The 15,811-nt window shown below is 53.3% G+C and overlaps 5 protein-coding genes across 5 annotated transcripts; 2 read left to right on the plus strand and 3 right to left on the minus strand.

Annotated features, from left to right (window-relative positions):
- Window positions 1–1,218: 1,218 nt before the first annotated feature.
- On the plus strand, window positions 1,219–1,945 carry NEUTE1DRAFT_139196 (uncharacterized protein; the record flags this gene model as incomplete). The annotated part of the gene is made up of 2 exons (XM_009854369.1): window positions 1,219–1,344; window positions 1,421–1,945. 2 exons carry the CDS (start codon window positions 1,219–1,221, stop codon window positions 1,943–1,945), a joined length of 651 nt encoding a protein of 216 aa, XP_009852671.1.
- A 984-nt stretch (window positions 1,946–2,929) lies between these two features.
- Window positions 2,930–4,000, minus strand: NEUTE1DRAFT_139197 (uncharacterized protein; the record flags this gene model as incomplete). Its single annotated transcript, XM_009854370.1, has 1 exon — window positions 2,930–4,000. The coding sequence occupies one exon, from the start codon at window positions 3,998–4,000 to the stop codon at window positions 2,930–2,932; it is 1,071 nt and encodes a 356-aa protein (XP_009852672.1).
- Window positions 4,001–5,393: 1,393 nt separating this feature from the next.
- Window positions 5,394–7,166, minus strand: NEUTE1DRAFT_66218 (uncharacterized protein; the record flags this gene model as incomplete). The annotated part of the gene is made up of 1 exon (XM_009854371.1): window positions 5,394–7,166. One exon carries the CDS (start codon window positions 7,164–7,166, stop codon window positions 5,508–5,510), a length of 1,659 nt encoding a protein of 552 aa, XP_009852673.1.
- Window positions 7,167–10,069: 2,903 nt separating this feature from the next.
- Window positions 10,070–13,328, plus strand: NEUTE1DRAFT_84906 (uncharacterized protein; the record flags this gene model as incomplete). Its single annotated transcript, XM_009854372.1, has 3 exons — window positions 10,070–11,755; window positions 11,821–12,530; window positions 12,699–13,328. The coding sequence occupies 3 exons, from the start codon at window positions 10,070–10,072 to the stop codon at window positions 13,258–13,260; spliced, it is 2,958 nt and encodes a 985-aa protein (XP_009852674.1).
- Window positions 13,329–14,277: 949 nt separating this feature from the next.
- NEUTE1DRAFT_84909 (uncharacterized protein) lies at window positions 14,278–15,418 on the minus strand (the record flags this gene model as incomplete). Its single annotated transcript, XM_009854373.1, has 2 exons — window positions 14,278–14,989; window positions 15,052–15,418. The coding sequence occupies 2 exons, from the start codon at window positions 15,416–15,418 to the stop codon at window positions 14,346–14,348; spliced, it is 1,011 nt and encodes a 336-aa protein (XP_009852675.1).
- Window positions 15,419–15,811: the final 393 nt, after the last annotated feature.

A 15,811-nucleotide genomic window follows, 5' to 3' on the forward strand; every position in this document is an offset into this window, starting at 1 on the left:
ATTGAGAGTCTAGAAGTGTACCTAGGTACCTCTACTGTATCTACAGGCAGTTGCGCCTGGGCTGGAGGGGTAGATGCCCTGGAGATCAGAATGGCGTGGCTAGTACCTCTAGAAGGCGTCCCAGAAGAAGGAAAGAGCGGTTGACAGGGAAAGGAGCAGGCAGGAATAGCATACAAGGCAGGACTCGGAACATGGAAAGAAAAGCGGAGATAATAGATACGTCTAGAGTACTACCTTCCTCACGGCACTCTTGTGTCCGTCATGCCGACAACTTGAAGTGATTGCGTCCGTTTTCCCTTGCCAATTTTCTTGGGATTTCGACTTCCGTTGGTCGTAAGACTCCGACTATTTCCTCCCTCGATGTCCCAATTAGCCCAATCATACCTAGGTACGACGGAAGTCGTCGTAGTTGAACTTTGGTGGCTTCTCTTCGACCACGGCCTTTTCCTGGTCGATTTGAACCCCCAAGTCCTTGGCGCCCCTCACAATCAGCACCCCATCACTCAGCAGGTTCTTGAGAGGGTGGCTTCGGGAAGTTAGGTAGCTTCTTGATGACGGCACTGCTGGTCGTTTCCTGCTCAACGCGTTCCCTAGTGGCCTGCTACGGCTCACCATCGGGTTGTGTGAGATGGGCAATTCTATCCACCATTTCAACATACCAGAAGCCTCAGAAATGTACCGGCTCGCCTCGTCCCCCAGTGGATGGAACGGACAGCCTTTGGCTGTGTGGCGTGCCGCCTTGGACGTTTGCCCTACCCTTGCGACTCCGACGGCTCTTTTCAGCAACCACATAAACAATAACAACTAAAACAACATGACGAGTGGTGTGTTCACTTCATTCGATATCTTGCCACAGCCTTCGCTGGACCGCCTACAGCTGGATCGGAGCGTACTCTGGGTAATCCCCTTCCTATTGTGGTTCTGCTGTTCTATTGTGCCTCTCGTGAGACATGGGATGGAAATCTGTCAATAGGTGAATGTGAATAAGGTTACCGTCCATCAAGAACCTGCAAGTGAAATGTGTGGCAGCTGGCAGGATCATTCAATGCTCGTCCTTCCCCATCTATAAAATCTCTCCATCAAGACTTGGACCTGAAGTCGAACGTCGTCTCTTCTCGAGAATTGGAAACCACATTACTTCGAACTCACACACCAAAGTCATCACAACCTTTTCTCATTTTCTCCAACCATCTCCTCCACTCACAGAAAGTCAGCAAAATGGCATCCACCACGGCCATGACCAAGCATTGGCTCGAGCACGACGCCATTCCCATCCCCGCGCCGCGCTACTCGCCGCGAACGGATGCAGATGGCAAGCCCATCTTTGCCCCCACGGAGAGCAAGGTCAGTTCGAATTCATCCCTCTCCCCCATCCTTCCTTGGTGAAAAAGAAATACTAACCTCACTCCCCAATTCACAGAAGCCCTCTACGGCAGACTTTCTCCGTCCTCCCCGCGATGACGAGGGCAACCTTGTCACCCTCCCACTGCTCGCCGCTCTCCGCGCCCGCAAGGCTGCTCGCGCCGCTGCCTCCGCTGCTTCTCCCAAGAAGAAGACCAAGACCAAGACCGTCGGCCCCAAGAAGAACGACCCGCGCCCCGTTTTCTTTTCTGGCTGCATGCCCGGCTCCCAGCCCGGCCGCGTCCTCTGGCTGCAAGGCCTCGATTACTTTGCCGCCTCCCGCGCTGAACTCAAGGCGGGAAAGAAGGGTGGAAGCGGCAACGGTCGTAGTCGCCCGCCGAAGCACGTTCGCGAGCAGAATGCACACAAGGAGGAGGCGCTAGCTGAGAAGCAGTGCAAGTTCATCGAGAAAAGTTGTCCGGGGGTGAAGTATGGGGAGGATAAGGAATGGAAGAGAAGGGAGAAGGAGGAGAAGGAGAGGGTGGGGAGGGAGGCGATTGTCAGGAGGATCAAGGAACAGATTGAGAAGGGGGTTCGATATTGAAGACGGGGTGGTGGTGGGATGCTGAGGATTGGTAATAACTACCTACCTACGAGTAACGGGATACTATGTTGGCAATGAGAAATGAATTGGGAAAGGATGAACAGAGATATAACCAGGGACAATACCCCTTGATGAATATACGCATGCTCCTACTTCAGGTACATTAAGGGTTTTTGACAAAAGACAATGTGAGGTTGATACCACCATCCAGTCGTAACTGTAGAGACCTTCACTCCCCTTATTTATGGCCTTCTCCTCTTCATACTCTCTCCTCGTGCTCCCAGTCCAGTTAGCAACCAGCCAGCTGGTCCTCGCCATACTCACACAACCAGGTCATCATGTTCTTGAAAGTGCTAATGACATCTCCATTTCCCGCAGTGGAAAGAAATCAGGTTTCGAGTTACCTGCGTGTACGTCACCGACCACCAAAGCACGTAGTATTTCACACGGCTTTGATCTGTCGAATCACTCCAGTCGAAACCAGGTCAAAGCAACCTCCCTAAGGTAGGTATTTAATCCGAAAAATGTTTTGAACTTCTCGATTCACATGTGTATTTAAAATTGCAAACAGGGATGCGTCCAAGAGTCTGTAAGGCAGGTGCCCTTCTACATTAGCAAACCTCTCCTTCCTTCATAAACATGCCTACCCCTCTTCTATCAAGATGCTCTGTCCTTCATCCCCTACTCTGGTAAACCCAGCCAAAAGCCGACTCGGGGTAGAAGTGCTTCAAAATACATCTGCATGAATACAATGTCGCGCCATCTGATTTCACCTTCCAGAACAAACCCTTTCACCGCACACCTCTGACGATGGATCAACACATGTAATGAACCAACAAAGCTTCATCGCAGAACTCAAATCCTCTGGAACATTCTACATCCTTGAGAAACACCCCTGGACTTTCCGAAAACGGAACCTTATAAGAGGTAAGACAGGCTCGTTCAGGATACATGACAGGAGGGAAATGTGTCAAAACTACCATTTCAATGGTACAAGTGCACCTCAATCGATCGAGACAAGGCGCGATCAACCGGGTTTCCCTCAAGCAATCCCTTGTACCTCTCACGGCCGCCGACGATGGACGACGGTACCCGAAGCTCAGACTCGTATGCTTGTTCCAACTTTTCCTTTGTGGACCGAATAGCCTTCGCTTCGTCAACAACTTCTTGAACCTCCTCCGGCGACATATTTTCGATCGAAACACGCCACCGATCGATGATTGCACGACTCGAGTCGTACATGGCCTGCGTGATCTGGGCGCGCTCCAGAAGTTTATCGAGCTCTGCCACTCTGGCCTGGCACACGTCGCAAATTCGCTGAATTTCGAGAACTGACCCGTTGACAAAGTCGCGCAACTTGGGGGGACCGCCGCGGGTGTGGTGGGTAGTGTTGAGCTCGGTATACCGCGCGTTCCAGATGCAGGCTTCCACATATAACTTCAAGTCGAAAAGCGTGCCTGATTCTTTCAAGCAGAAATAGAGACGGTCGAGGACCGGGGTGGGCGGTTTGACATGGCCATCCTTCCAGCCCTTAAGAGCCTCCAACTCCCGCTCAATAAAGGGGACTTGGTGCTCAGTGTCCTGCAAGTCGAACCACGACCAACCCCTTTCCTTCTTTGCATCCTCTTTGCACTTCTTATCGTTGGCGCGCACCCCTTTGTTTTTCAAGGCTTTTTGGTGCGCCTTCTTGCGTTCCTTCTTGTGGGCTTCTCTGGCTTTTTTCTCATCCTTTTCGTCAAAGGCCCAACGTACAACAGTAGCCGCCCCTTCGTGCATTTCATATACAAGTTTCGCTTTGACTTCATGTTTCTTGTCCGAAACATGCTTGACGACTCTTTCGAAGAGAAGCTTGACAAAGAGATAAAAGGCTCCGTCCTGAACAACCGATTCACGGCTCATTTTGCTAGCCTCGGTGTGAAGAAGCTGCAAGGCCGAGACCAGTGTGGGTGAATTCAGTATATCCGAGGTCGTAAACAGGTTGATAAGTCGCTGCGATTCATCGGCAATCTCGCCCGCAGGCCTGGACTGCCATTCGATCTCCGCTTCGTTCGACATTGTTATCGCTTTGTTGCCGGAGGTGATGTGGTGGGGTGTTCGGACTTGGTAGGTGAAACGGGGTGTAGACCGAAGAGAAAAGAGGGAAGTCCGAGGTCGACGTGTGAGGTGTTACTGCTTCGTTGGTGTTCAAGTAGAGGGAGCGAGTATCAAAGAGAGAATGAGGAAAGAGAATGATCAGGTCGAGAGCGGATGCTGTGGTAGTGTGGTGGCGTATTTGGCCTTGGTATGGGAGTGTGTCTGAAGACTGAAGAGAAGAGGGGAGAGGAAAGTCTTGGGATTAAGGGTGGGCATTGAGGAATTCTTATATGTTCTCGGGGCTGTTTGAATGTGCTCTAGAAGGTACCTATTATGCGTCGTGGTGGGCGTACACCGACGTATAACCGGACTTCCGACTATACATACCTCTAGGTAGAGATATTCTGGAGGTTTTGTAGAGGTCAGTACGGGCATAAAGAAAATGCTCGATTTTCTAATCATACATGAGGCACATGTAACACGAACGCGAGGCTCCTGCAAAGACTCGGGCCATCCGTTCTCAACCACCAAGGAAGGAGGCATAGGTATATGTGGTTTGTAAGCATACTGCAACATTTATGCCCGGTAGAAGAAGATAAGGCACTTGGGAAATTGAATCTACAGTATTTCGGGGCTACAACACGTCTCCCGAAATCTATTTTTTGGCTGGCATACGCATGTCTGTCTGCATGGGGTTACCTGCTACCTACCTCTACCACTGTGTCTGAATTCCCTGGAAGTTAAAAGCGGATATCTTGCCCGATTCTTTGCGGCATACGCATCACCGGATTTCCGAGTACTGTAACCAAATCCTACCTCGAGGCTTTATAAGAGGGCCGGGCATTGCGTTTTTTTTATACCGTCCCTACCACGCAGTTATCTGTACCTAGCTTCGGCAAAACCTTGCTTTATTTGTCAATCAAAGGGCGAAAGAAATTTCAGAATAAGCGGCACGCTGCACGATAGGACAATAGGAGGTGGGTAAGACCGACAGACAGGTTCAGTCCATGGGGGCTGGGCCGAGAAATACCAAGGGCACTACCTAGGTAGGTACAGTTCGAGACACCATCAGTCTCTTGTAGATAGCTAGGTATGTTTGAAATACAGATGGGCGACCGGAACCAACACTGTCATGGAATAACAACGGCCCAATTAGACAAGGAAAAAGTTGAGAGACACGGATTGAAGTAGACACTCACTATTATAGCGAAATGCATATGAATCTTGGGATAAACGACAGGCCAGAATCCTCAACCCAATCCTTCGCGCAAAGCGAGGTCCCTCCCCTCCCCAAATGGGGCTGCCAGAGGCATCACGGCAGTGAGCAGTAGGCGGGATGTGCAATACAAACAAGTAACCGTACTCCATTAACATGCTTTTCCTGCAAAAAATAATACAACCAACCATATATCTGTATCTTACACCACCGATCAACTCCTTTTATCCCCTTGCCATGTCCCAAAGACCATACCTACCACCTTGGCATCTACTAAACACCAACCCCCAACCCCTTCTTAGTCGGGGGCTTGGGCCCAATCCTCTCCTTCCCACCCATCCACCCCCTCAAAACCTCCGGAATGACCACCGTACCCGTCTCCTCGTCCCAGCCATTCTCCAACAACGCGGCCAGCACTCTCGGCACCGCCATGGCCGTCCCGTTCACCGTAAACGGATAACCGCCCTCAATCATCTTGCCATCCTCGCCCTTTAGCCTCGTCGCCAGCCTTCTAGCCTGATAATCAGTGCATATGCTCGCGCTCGTGACCTCGCCCCACCCTTCGTTGCGTTCCCTCCTGCTCGGGAAAAAGGCCTCAATGTCAATCTTGCGCGTGGCCGAAGCACCGAGGTCGTGCGTGGGCATCTCTAGCACGCGGCAGTGCAGACCGAGGGAAGACAAGAGGTCGGTTTGCAAGTCGACAATCTCGTTGAACACGTCGGTCGCCGAGTCGAGAGAGGGGTACGTCCACCCGAAGAGCTCGACTTTGGTGAACTCGTGCACGCGGTACAAGCCCTTGGTCTCGAGGCCGCGGGAGCCGGCTTCGGCACGGTAGCAGCGCGAGACGGCGACGTATTTCAGGGGAGAAAACTCGGAGATGTCGCCGGGGCAGAGAAGCATTTTGGAGGCGTGCATGCCCGCGAGCGGGATCTCCGAGGTGCCGGCCATGGAGAGCTCGGGCTTGCCGCGGGCGGCGTCGTCGGCGGATTGGGCGAGGGCATAGATTTGCGTTTCGCCGTTCTGGTCGCGCGGCTGGAAACCGCAGGCCGAGGCGATGTGCGAGTAGACCATGGAGGGCGGGCTGACTTGGCGCCAGCCGGAGCGCACGGCGAGGTCGAGGGCGTAGGCGATGAGTGCTTGCTCGAGCTGGGCAGCTTCGTCGAGCAGGAAGTACCAACCCCAGCCCGAGGTGGTGCCGGCGGAGGCGAAGTCGAAAAGACCCAGCTCGTTGCCAATGTGAACGTGGGAACGCCAGACGCGGTCGGAGGCCGAAGGGACGGGTTCGGGGTGTTCGTTGATCAAGGATAGAAGTTTGGGTTCGGGGCCCCGGGGAGATTCTTCCGAGGTGAGGTTGGGGATGGCCAGGGCGAGGGACTCGATCTCGGAGAGAATACGTGTTTCTTCGGCTTCGATGGTCGAGAGGAGAGACTTGAGCTTGCGGGCTTCGGCAATGAGTTCGTCCCTCGTCAGGAACTTGGTGCCCGCTGCGATGGTGTCGGCATTTTCGTCACGGATGGAACCGGGGTCGGTGAGCTGGCGGCGTAGGATATTGGAGCGTTCACGAAGAGAGCGAGCCTCGCGCTGCTTGGCTTGCCATTGAGCGTGGAGGTCGTTGATGCGTTGTGGGTAGGCGGCTTGTTGGTGGTAGTTGCGCTCGATGCAGTTTTGGGCGTGGAGGTCTGGGTTTTGGCGGATGTGCTTGATATCGACGACGGGCTTGGGGGCTATGCTTGGTCGAGAAGCAGCCGCTGGGGAGTCTGATAATTGTTGTTGTTGTTGTTGTTGTTGAAGGAAGCGGGAGCTGTTATGGAGAGAAGCGATGCGCGGTGTTTGTATAGAGGTAGTAGTAGTAGGTCGGCGGAAGACGGGGCGTGTCCGGGTGAGGCATTGGAGACAGGTGTATGGCCGCATGGCCAGTCGCGACGGTCTCATGGTGGGTGGGCGATTGACGTTGTTGATGTGGATGTTATAAGGTATTAATTAGATACGAGTCTACGGACTGACTCTACTAGCAGCTGAGCTCTGGAGTTGTGGTGGTTGACGAGACAACGGTCGTTATCGAGGTTATTGTGACACCTTATCGCGGGGAAAAATTAAGTGGAGAGAACAGGAAGGGTGGGAGCTATGACCAACAGCGAGCTTTCATCAGGTCATTCCATGCATTGAATTGGAGTGTGCGACTGTGACGGTAACAGTTACGGTAACAGTACGTGTAACAGTCACAAAACAGCATATCGAGGCCTTCATTGAACGTTATAGATTGTAATTCGGCTAGTCGTCGTCAGCCGCGGCAAATGGTCCGTGCTTCTCCCGTCCATTGATTCGATGCGAACTGGATTGGACCACTTTCACGATGGCTACTCTGACGTCATCTTCAATATTGTCGACCTCAATAGTCTCGTTGGTGGTGTACACTAGTCTACTATGTAGTAGTGCCGTTCTTCAGCCTCAACACGGCACGGCACGGGACGGCAGAAGGCGGGCAGTTTTCAACGACGGACAACTTACCTTTTGAATGCCATCACCTCAGCAAGCAATTGTACCTGCATACATACACTACATACGTACAGTACACTGCTCTCAGCTATATCAGAAACACCATTATGATTCACGCCAAGACGGCCAGGACGCATCAAATCTAGATCTCTCACCACGTCTCAGCTTTGCTGCCAGATCCCAGAGAGATGGCCAAGCACGCGCCTCCATCTGCCTCCACACCAGGGGTCTTCCCTTCCCCAGCCAAGGCAAACCCTCCGAGATTAGCCAATTCTCTCCCAAACCGAAAACCGAACTCTGTTCCGACGCCGCTCTCTTTTGATCTCTCAAACGCGACAGTCGCGGCGTGGATCACGGCACAGTATCGAGGAAAGACATTGTTAATGATCCACCCGGTGAGTGATGGAGTGGCAAAGTGGTCATTGGCATCAGATCGAAATCTCGGATGCAGAAAAACCATCGGCTTTATTGACAGACTAACGCACCTACGTCCCCAACGGTGGGCTCTTAGGGCTCCGTGGGACGGCAGAGACGGGATTCCGGCATGGGCTGTGACGTAGTCCAGTGTAGGACATAGCACACTATGCACACACTCGAGATACACTACACTACACGGTTACTATTGAGTTCAGCTGGTGGACTTAAGAGGATGCCGAGTGTTGATCGCAATTCCAGCTGGCGACTGTTGGCAGTGTCAAGGGCTGGTTGCTTGTACTGTGTAGTAGGCTAAAGGACTGAGTATTAAATCGAAGAAGTGTTGGTTGAGTGTGTTGACTATTCAACCGTTCTCTGTTGAACATCCTGTTGTTGACATGACAGAGGACAAGACACATGTTGTGTATCCATTCGTGGTAAGAGATGGAGTGATGTCAGGGACTCGGGTCGGGCTGCACAAGCCAAGTTGGAGTGCATACTGTACCTACATAACACAGGATGAACGAGCTGCATATTGCCGATATGCACACTACCGTAAGTACTATTTCAACTTCATTGTAGTGTGGTGGTTCAGGAACCTGACGAGACACACGACACCACACCACACCCACCACGGAATGCCAGAGGAATGTCAACAGAAGACACTGGCATGCCACAACGAAGTCAACTGAAAAGAAAGAAGAAAAAAAGGCAGGCTGATGGAGGTGTGGACCCCAAACAGCCACAAGAAAGAGCACTGACCAATCACACACACCGGGCTTGACAAATCGGGGTCCATCTGTTATGTGAAACAGGGAACGGATGTCGCTAACCGGCCTGGGGCGTTCAGTGGCTGAACCTGGGGGAAAAGATCCACAGGAGACTGCTGCACCCCTGGAATCAGATGGAGGCCGGGCTAATCCCAAATGGACAGAGGGCCCCACCGTTGTCAGAAATGCAAACCGCAAAAAGGCAAACTGAAACTGGAAACAACGAGAAACATGCGATCCGGGAAGGCACATTCACAGACCGGCACGGTACTGTACAGAGCAGTACCTTACGGCAGTACCAGTCCTATCAAGCCTTACAAGGACCAATAATAGGGTGGGTGTCGGTATTCTATTGCGAGAAAAAGCAGCAGCTTCAGTTTACAACACGAAAATGGCTAGGTCCGGATCCGAAAGCCAAGCCATCAACAAGATCCAATACGATGTATTCATTTTGATAATGCCTACACAGTATACTACTGTACAGTAGACAAGCCAGTAAGTATGGGATTGTACCAAGTAACAACTGATACGATACAGTACTTTCACAGTTACGATACTGTACTGTCAAAGAACGAAGTGAACTGAGGAAGAAAAAAAAAAACTTTTGAAGGTGAACAACAATAAGTCCCTTGAATTCCTCCCACATCTCACCCTCACTTTCAATCCTCTTCGCTTTCTTTCCTCTTCTCTGACAATCATCTTTGTGTTTACCCTCTCATCAATTCCTAACCTGGAAATACCACATCCAATCGCGTTCATTACTCTCCACATTCGTTCCCTCGGCGTTGCTACCGTTACGTTACCGCATCACCAGCCAACCACAGTCTTTATCTCGCTCTCTCTCCCTCTCTTTGTTGTTGATCACCATCCTTTGAGTTCAAATTTAGAAGAGAAAAAGCTTCGATAAACTCCGGCCATCTGCTCCACTTCACCGACTCTCGTTCGCCAAGGCCGCCGTCCAGGTCCTGAGATCACCGCCGCGGCCTGTTTCCCCACACATTCCACCAAACCATCGACGGCGACCTGGACCCACCCCTCTGACGTCCGCGTCCAACTACTAGTACCTCTTCAGCTATGTCCTTAAGAAGTACGAAGTCGCCAACAGGGCATCGGGGATTCCGCCATATCCCTTCCAACACTGACTCCGACGTTGAAATGGACCAACTTAATGATATCCCACTACGACCCATCCGTACCAACGCATCTACTGCCTCGAGGTCCTCCAACGGTGGTGGTGTTCGAAAGGCTGACCAAACTCTCTCCAACACCCTGGGCGGCACCGTCGACTCATCCTCGTCCCCCACCGAGAAGCATGGCCTCTTTCACAAACCCAGTAAGGCCAGCCACCGCCAGGCCGGGCCTTCTGGACGGCGCCGTGTGCGAGATCTGAGCCGGCCGGGCACCAACATGAGTGAGGATCACAAGCTGAACGCGCTGGGTCGCTTCTATCGCAAGGTTGTCAGCTTTCCCTTCGTCACCCGCTACCTCATCTACATCATCCCCATCGCCTTCCTGTTCGCCATTCCCCTCTTTGTGCTGCCCTTTACGGGCAACGTGGATAACATCCAGCTTGGCACCAGCGACAGCGACAAGGAAAACTACACTCTCTTCTGGCTCTTTCTCTGGATCGAAATCTCATGGCTGTCGCTCTGGACCGCCAAGCTCGTCGCCCACATTCTCCCTCACGTCTTCATGTTTCTCTGCGGTGTCGTCAGCGCTGGAACCCGCAAGTACGCCAACGTGCTGGCCGCTCTCGAGATCAATCTGTCCTTGTTTCTCTGGCTACTGGCCTCCTGGCTCGTGTTCAAGTTCCGCTTTACAGACGACAGCATCGAATGGGTCCACACCATCAAGCGCATCCTGCTATCCCTCTTCATCTCGTTTGGCGTTTTGCTGGGAGAAAAGGCTATTGTCCAGCTCATCAGCATCTCGTACCACCAACGCTCCTTTCATAACCGCATCCAGGACTCCAAGCGCGACATCTACCTCTTGGGTCTCCTTTACGATGCTTCGAGGACTCTCTTCCCCATGTACTGCCCCGAGTTTGCCGACGAGGACTATGTCATCAGCGATAGTATCAACGCCCTCCTCATGCGCGACCGGGCCGAGAAGATGCGCCCCGGAGGCACCAGCACCCCCATGCGTATTGTCGGCGACGTCCACCGCATCGGCGACAAGATCACCTCGGTGTTCGGCAACATTGCCTCCGAGATCACCGGCAAGAACGTCTTCAACCCCACGTCTGCGCACTCCATCGTCATTGAAGCGCTCGAAAAAGTCCGCAGCTCCGAGGCCATGGCTCGTCGTATCTGGATGTCCTTTGCGGCCGAAGGCGAGGAGGCCCTTTTGCTGGATGACATCATCGAAGTGCTGGGCCCACACCACCGCGAAGAGGCCGAGGAGTGCTTTAACGCCATCGATGCCGACCAAAACGGCGACATTAGTCTCGACGAGATGATTCGCAAGGTTGTCGATATCGGTAAGGAGAGAAAGGCAATCGCCCACAGCATGAAGGACATCAGTCAGGCCTTGACGGTGTTTGATAAGGTCTTGCTGTTTGTGGTGCTGATCATTGTGATCATTATCTTCTTGGTGGTCTTCCAGAGCAGCTTTGTGACAACTCTGGCCACGGCTGGCACCACGCTTTTGTCGCTGTCCTTCGTTTTCGCGGTTACCACGCAGGAGTTCCTAGGTTCTTGCATCTTCCTGTTTGTCAAGCATCCGTACGATGTTGGCGATCGTGTTGATATCAAGGGTCCCGACGCTGAGCAGCTCATTGTTGAGAAGATCTCTCTCCTCTACACGGTCTTTACCCGTATTGACAAGATGCAAGTTGTTCAGGTATGTCTCTTACCCCCTTTACACCTCTTCTTTACCCTCCTGTCCATATCCTAACGACTTTGTAGGTCCCCAATATCCAACTCAACAACCTCTGGATCGAAAACGTCACGCGATCCAAGGCCATGAAAGAAACCGTCGACGTTGCCGTATCATATGATACCTCATTCGAAGATATTGAGCTTCTCCGCCTCGAACTCGAAAAGTTTGTCCGCTCGCCCGATAATAGCCGCGACTTCCAGCCCGACATCAACATTATGATCAACGACGTCGGCAACTTGGATAAGATGACGCTTAAGATTCAAATCAAGCACAAGTCCAACTGGCACAACGAGGCCGTGCGTTGCACCCGTCGCTCCAAATTCATGTGCGCTTTGGCCTTGGCCCTCAAGGCGGTCCCCATCAACGGCCCCGGCGGTGGTGGTGAAGCGTTGGGTGGTCCTAACAACCCGACTTACTCTGTTGCTGTAACCGACGATTTCGCTGCGACGGCTAGAGAAAAGGCGGACAAGGATAAGGCGGCGGCCAAAATGGTTAACAAACTGCGCCAAGAAGAGGATGATGACATTTCGGGCAGCGGCAAAACAGGAAGCAGCAAGATGGAAGCCGAGCAACAAGCAGTCGCCAACATCAACGCCTCCGATCCCGTCGCCGAGGCGCTAGACGATTGGGGCTACGACAGGGCCACCCTGCGCTCGCGTGACGCTTCCCCCGTCGGCCGCGCCGGTGACGATGCCGCCTCTTCCATCTCCCGCCGGAATTACTTGTCGGTCCGTGAGTCTCAGCGCGGACGCAGAAAACCAGGCGAGGGACTGCCGTCCGGGAATAGGTCTCTGAGCGTGCACGTCACTCGTCCCTCGGTCGGCAGTGGCGTCGGCAGTGGCTTCGGCAGCATTCGCAGCCCGAACACTGGCCGTCGCTCCAACCTTTCCTTTGACGTTGAGAGAGGCGAAGCCGGTATCAGCCCCGGTACCTACACCTACGGCCAGGGATACGCTGGACAAGGACAGCCAGGGCCGAGTATGTCGCAATACGCCGGGGCAGCTTATGCCGCGCAACAGAATCAACCACCGATGAGCCCTAGCTCGCCCATCGCCAGTGGTGGATTGTACGCGGGACAGTCGACTTTGTCTCCTCAATCACAGCAGCCACAGGCTCCTCAGCCGGTTTACACCGCCCCTGGAGCAACTGCCACGACGATCCCGCCACCGCAGACTTTGCCTGCTCCGTCGCCTATGACGCTCAGTCCAACCCCCACAGCCGGTCCAAGCGGGACAGGAGGACCGGTGGGAGCAAGGCCGAGGGGAGCGAGTATGTCTAACCCGACAGCGGTAGTAAACAGACCTACGACAACTACTGCTCCTCTTCAAGGACAGACACAGCAGACTCAGCAAGGACAACCACCGCAAGCCCAACTCCCAGGGAACTTACCCCAACAAGCCGCGGCCGCAGTGACGGGCTCCGACTTGACTCAAACCCAAACTTCTCACAACCAGGAACACAGATAGAATCAGAAGCATCACCCTGGTAGCACCGTCCCTGCTGCCCCTGCCCCTTCGGTTTCTCAGGCTCCTCCTGCTCCCCCGGTTCCCCCGATTGGTTAGAGACCCTCGTTACCAGAGAGACCAAAGCCGGCGTCGAGGATGAGATCAGCGACTCATCCTTCCGATTGGCCACAAATACGAAGTCAGAGGGATGAGGAAAGGAGTCAAGATAGTCGGAGTAGGAGTGGAAGTTCCTGGTGCAAGAGGGAGAGCAATCGATGGGAGAATTTGCGGTTCTAGAGATTTTTTATCTTCTTCTTGTAAATTTTATAGTTTATGGAGATAGATGTTTGATGTACGATAAAGACGATATAAGGCTGGGATACATGGATGGATGGAGGGACGGATACCATTGGTTCAAGTTTGGAACTGGAACTGGGGCTGGAATTGGGACTAGAAAAAAGACAAGACGAAACATGAAGAAGGCATACCAGAAGAAGAAGAAGCCATAATGCGAGGGAGACATTAAGGAATATCAAAAGCTTAGTTTTCTTGTGGCAGCGCCGAGACGGAAATGATCATGTTACATGAGCATACCATACCCCGTTAGCATTTGAAGTATGACTTTTAATAAAACGGATTACATAGGTAGTAATAACCCACCGTGCACGTGCCGCCTTTTTACTTAGAGTTATATTCTGCTGTGTGTATCCAGGCCCAAAATCCCCGGATTCAGTCTCCCTGTCCCCCAAGGGCACTAGACATTCCTCAATATCTTATCCAAAACCAACACGCACTTCCCCACAACTCGGTATTACGAGGTCTCGACTCTCTGAACTGGATTTATCTGGGAGTTAGTTCGCCATGACAAATAAGGTTGGGAAAATAAGGGAGGAACCATGGAAGGAAATGGGGATTAGAGATGAAGAGCTCTTCGTTGAGTCCTGCCTGGTACCTCTACCTTAGAAATTCAAGTTGGTCTTGATTCTGATGGCACCATGTGTTCACAACCAGTGACAACTGGACCGATCAGGTCTTTGTGTTTTCGATCCCATCAATCTGCCGCATGGGCATTAGCTAGGCTATGTACATTTCAGAACCCGAGTGCTCTAAGCCTCCTGATCAAAATCATAACTATTTCCAAACCCCCTATTCAAATACCTCCCCAACACCTCCTCCCTCCCCACCCAATCCACCGGCACCTCCAACCCCAGATCCTCCCGCTCCAGCACGGGCCTCACATCCTCCCCCAATTCCAACCTCATCCGATTCCGATACCACGGCGCAAAATGGATCATGGCCAACATGATCCGCACCTCCCCGGCGGTCAGATTCGGCATCCCCGCATGCCACAGCCGCAGGTCCCGCACCACAATACTCCCCTTCCTCACCGTCGGCTGGCACGGTGCGCGCACCGCCGCCCGCCGCACCAGGAGCTCCGGGCGGATGCGCCCGCTGGTGCGCTCTCCGTGGGCACCCTCCTGCGCCGCGATGCCACTGCTATCCTCCCCGGCGAGGTTGTGCGTGCCCAGCCAGAGCTCGGTGGATCCGTTGTCGGGCGTCATGGTGATGAGGGGCACGTTGATGACGAGCGCAAAGGGGTGCGCCGGGTGGGCGAAGTCGGCGTCTGAGTGGACGGGTTGGCGCTGAGGGTCCGCGCCGGGGAGGGGCGGCATGGCGGCGTTGCCGGAGCAGAAGGTCCATTTGGGGCGCGGGCCGAGGACATGGGAGGTTATCTGGGTTGCGATGGGGTCTAGAGAGGGGAATCAGGTTGTGCAACACAAAGTACCTACATGTGGAATGGTGAGGACGTACTGGCGAAAACCGAGGTGGAAAAGTACTCGGCTACCGGAGGGGCGTCTTGTTGGAGATTCCCCTGGTTGTAGTTGAAGGGGCCGTCTTTTCCGCGAGCCTGCAGGGTGCGGGCATCTTGAACCATCTTGCGGTTCAGGTGGTCTAGGTCATTCAGAGGAACGGCATCCTCAACGACGACTAGACCATCGCGGTGCATATGGCGCACGGCTGCCTCGAGGTTACGAGGGCTGAGCTTCCGCTGCTGCTGTTCGGCGAGAGAGGGTTTGATGACGTGGGGAAGATTCAGGGGCCCTGACGTGATTGTCGCAAAGGACCTGGATCTTCGGGTCCTCGAAGCCAAGCACAGCAGCCGTCGAGGAGCAAGCATGTTGAAGATGTTGAGATAGGTCCCGCGTTTTCGATAGCAGTGTACCTAATAAGTCAAGACCACCACTGGGACAGCTCGCAACTTGCAGCACGTGGCCCAACGATTTCTCTTATACTTCATTCCCGCGTGGTCCATTGGTGGAAATCTGAGCTCGGGATGAACTGCCGGTTCACATCCCTCTACCACCCACTTCAAGACTGCTGTAGCGCTGTGCAGGATATTAGTGGAGGAACTGTCGCTACTGATTGGGCTCCAAGCCGCCAACCCCGAGCTCGGGATTAACAGGCCCTTTGGGGTCGTACTTTATGGGGGATCATCCAGCCTGGTTCGCCAACTGGCCTCCAACTCCGCGATCATCCTTTGTACAGGCGTTTTCACAATCAATGTGTGTGT

The sequence above is a fragment of the Neurospora tetrasperma genome (genome assembly GCF_000213175.1).
Source record: "Neurospora tetrasperma FGSC 2508 unplaced genomic scaffold NEUTE1scaffold_4, whole genome shotgun sequence".
Taxonomy (NCBI): Eukaryota; Fungi; Ascomycota; class Sordariomycetes; order Sordariales; family Sordariaceae; genus Neurospora; species Neurospora tetrasperma.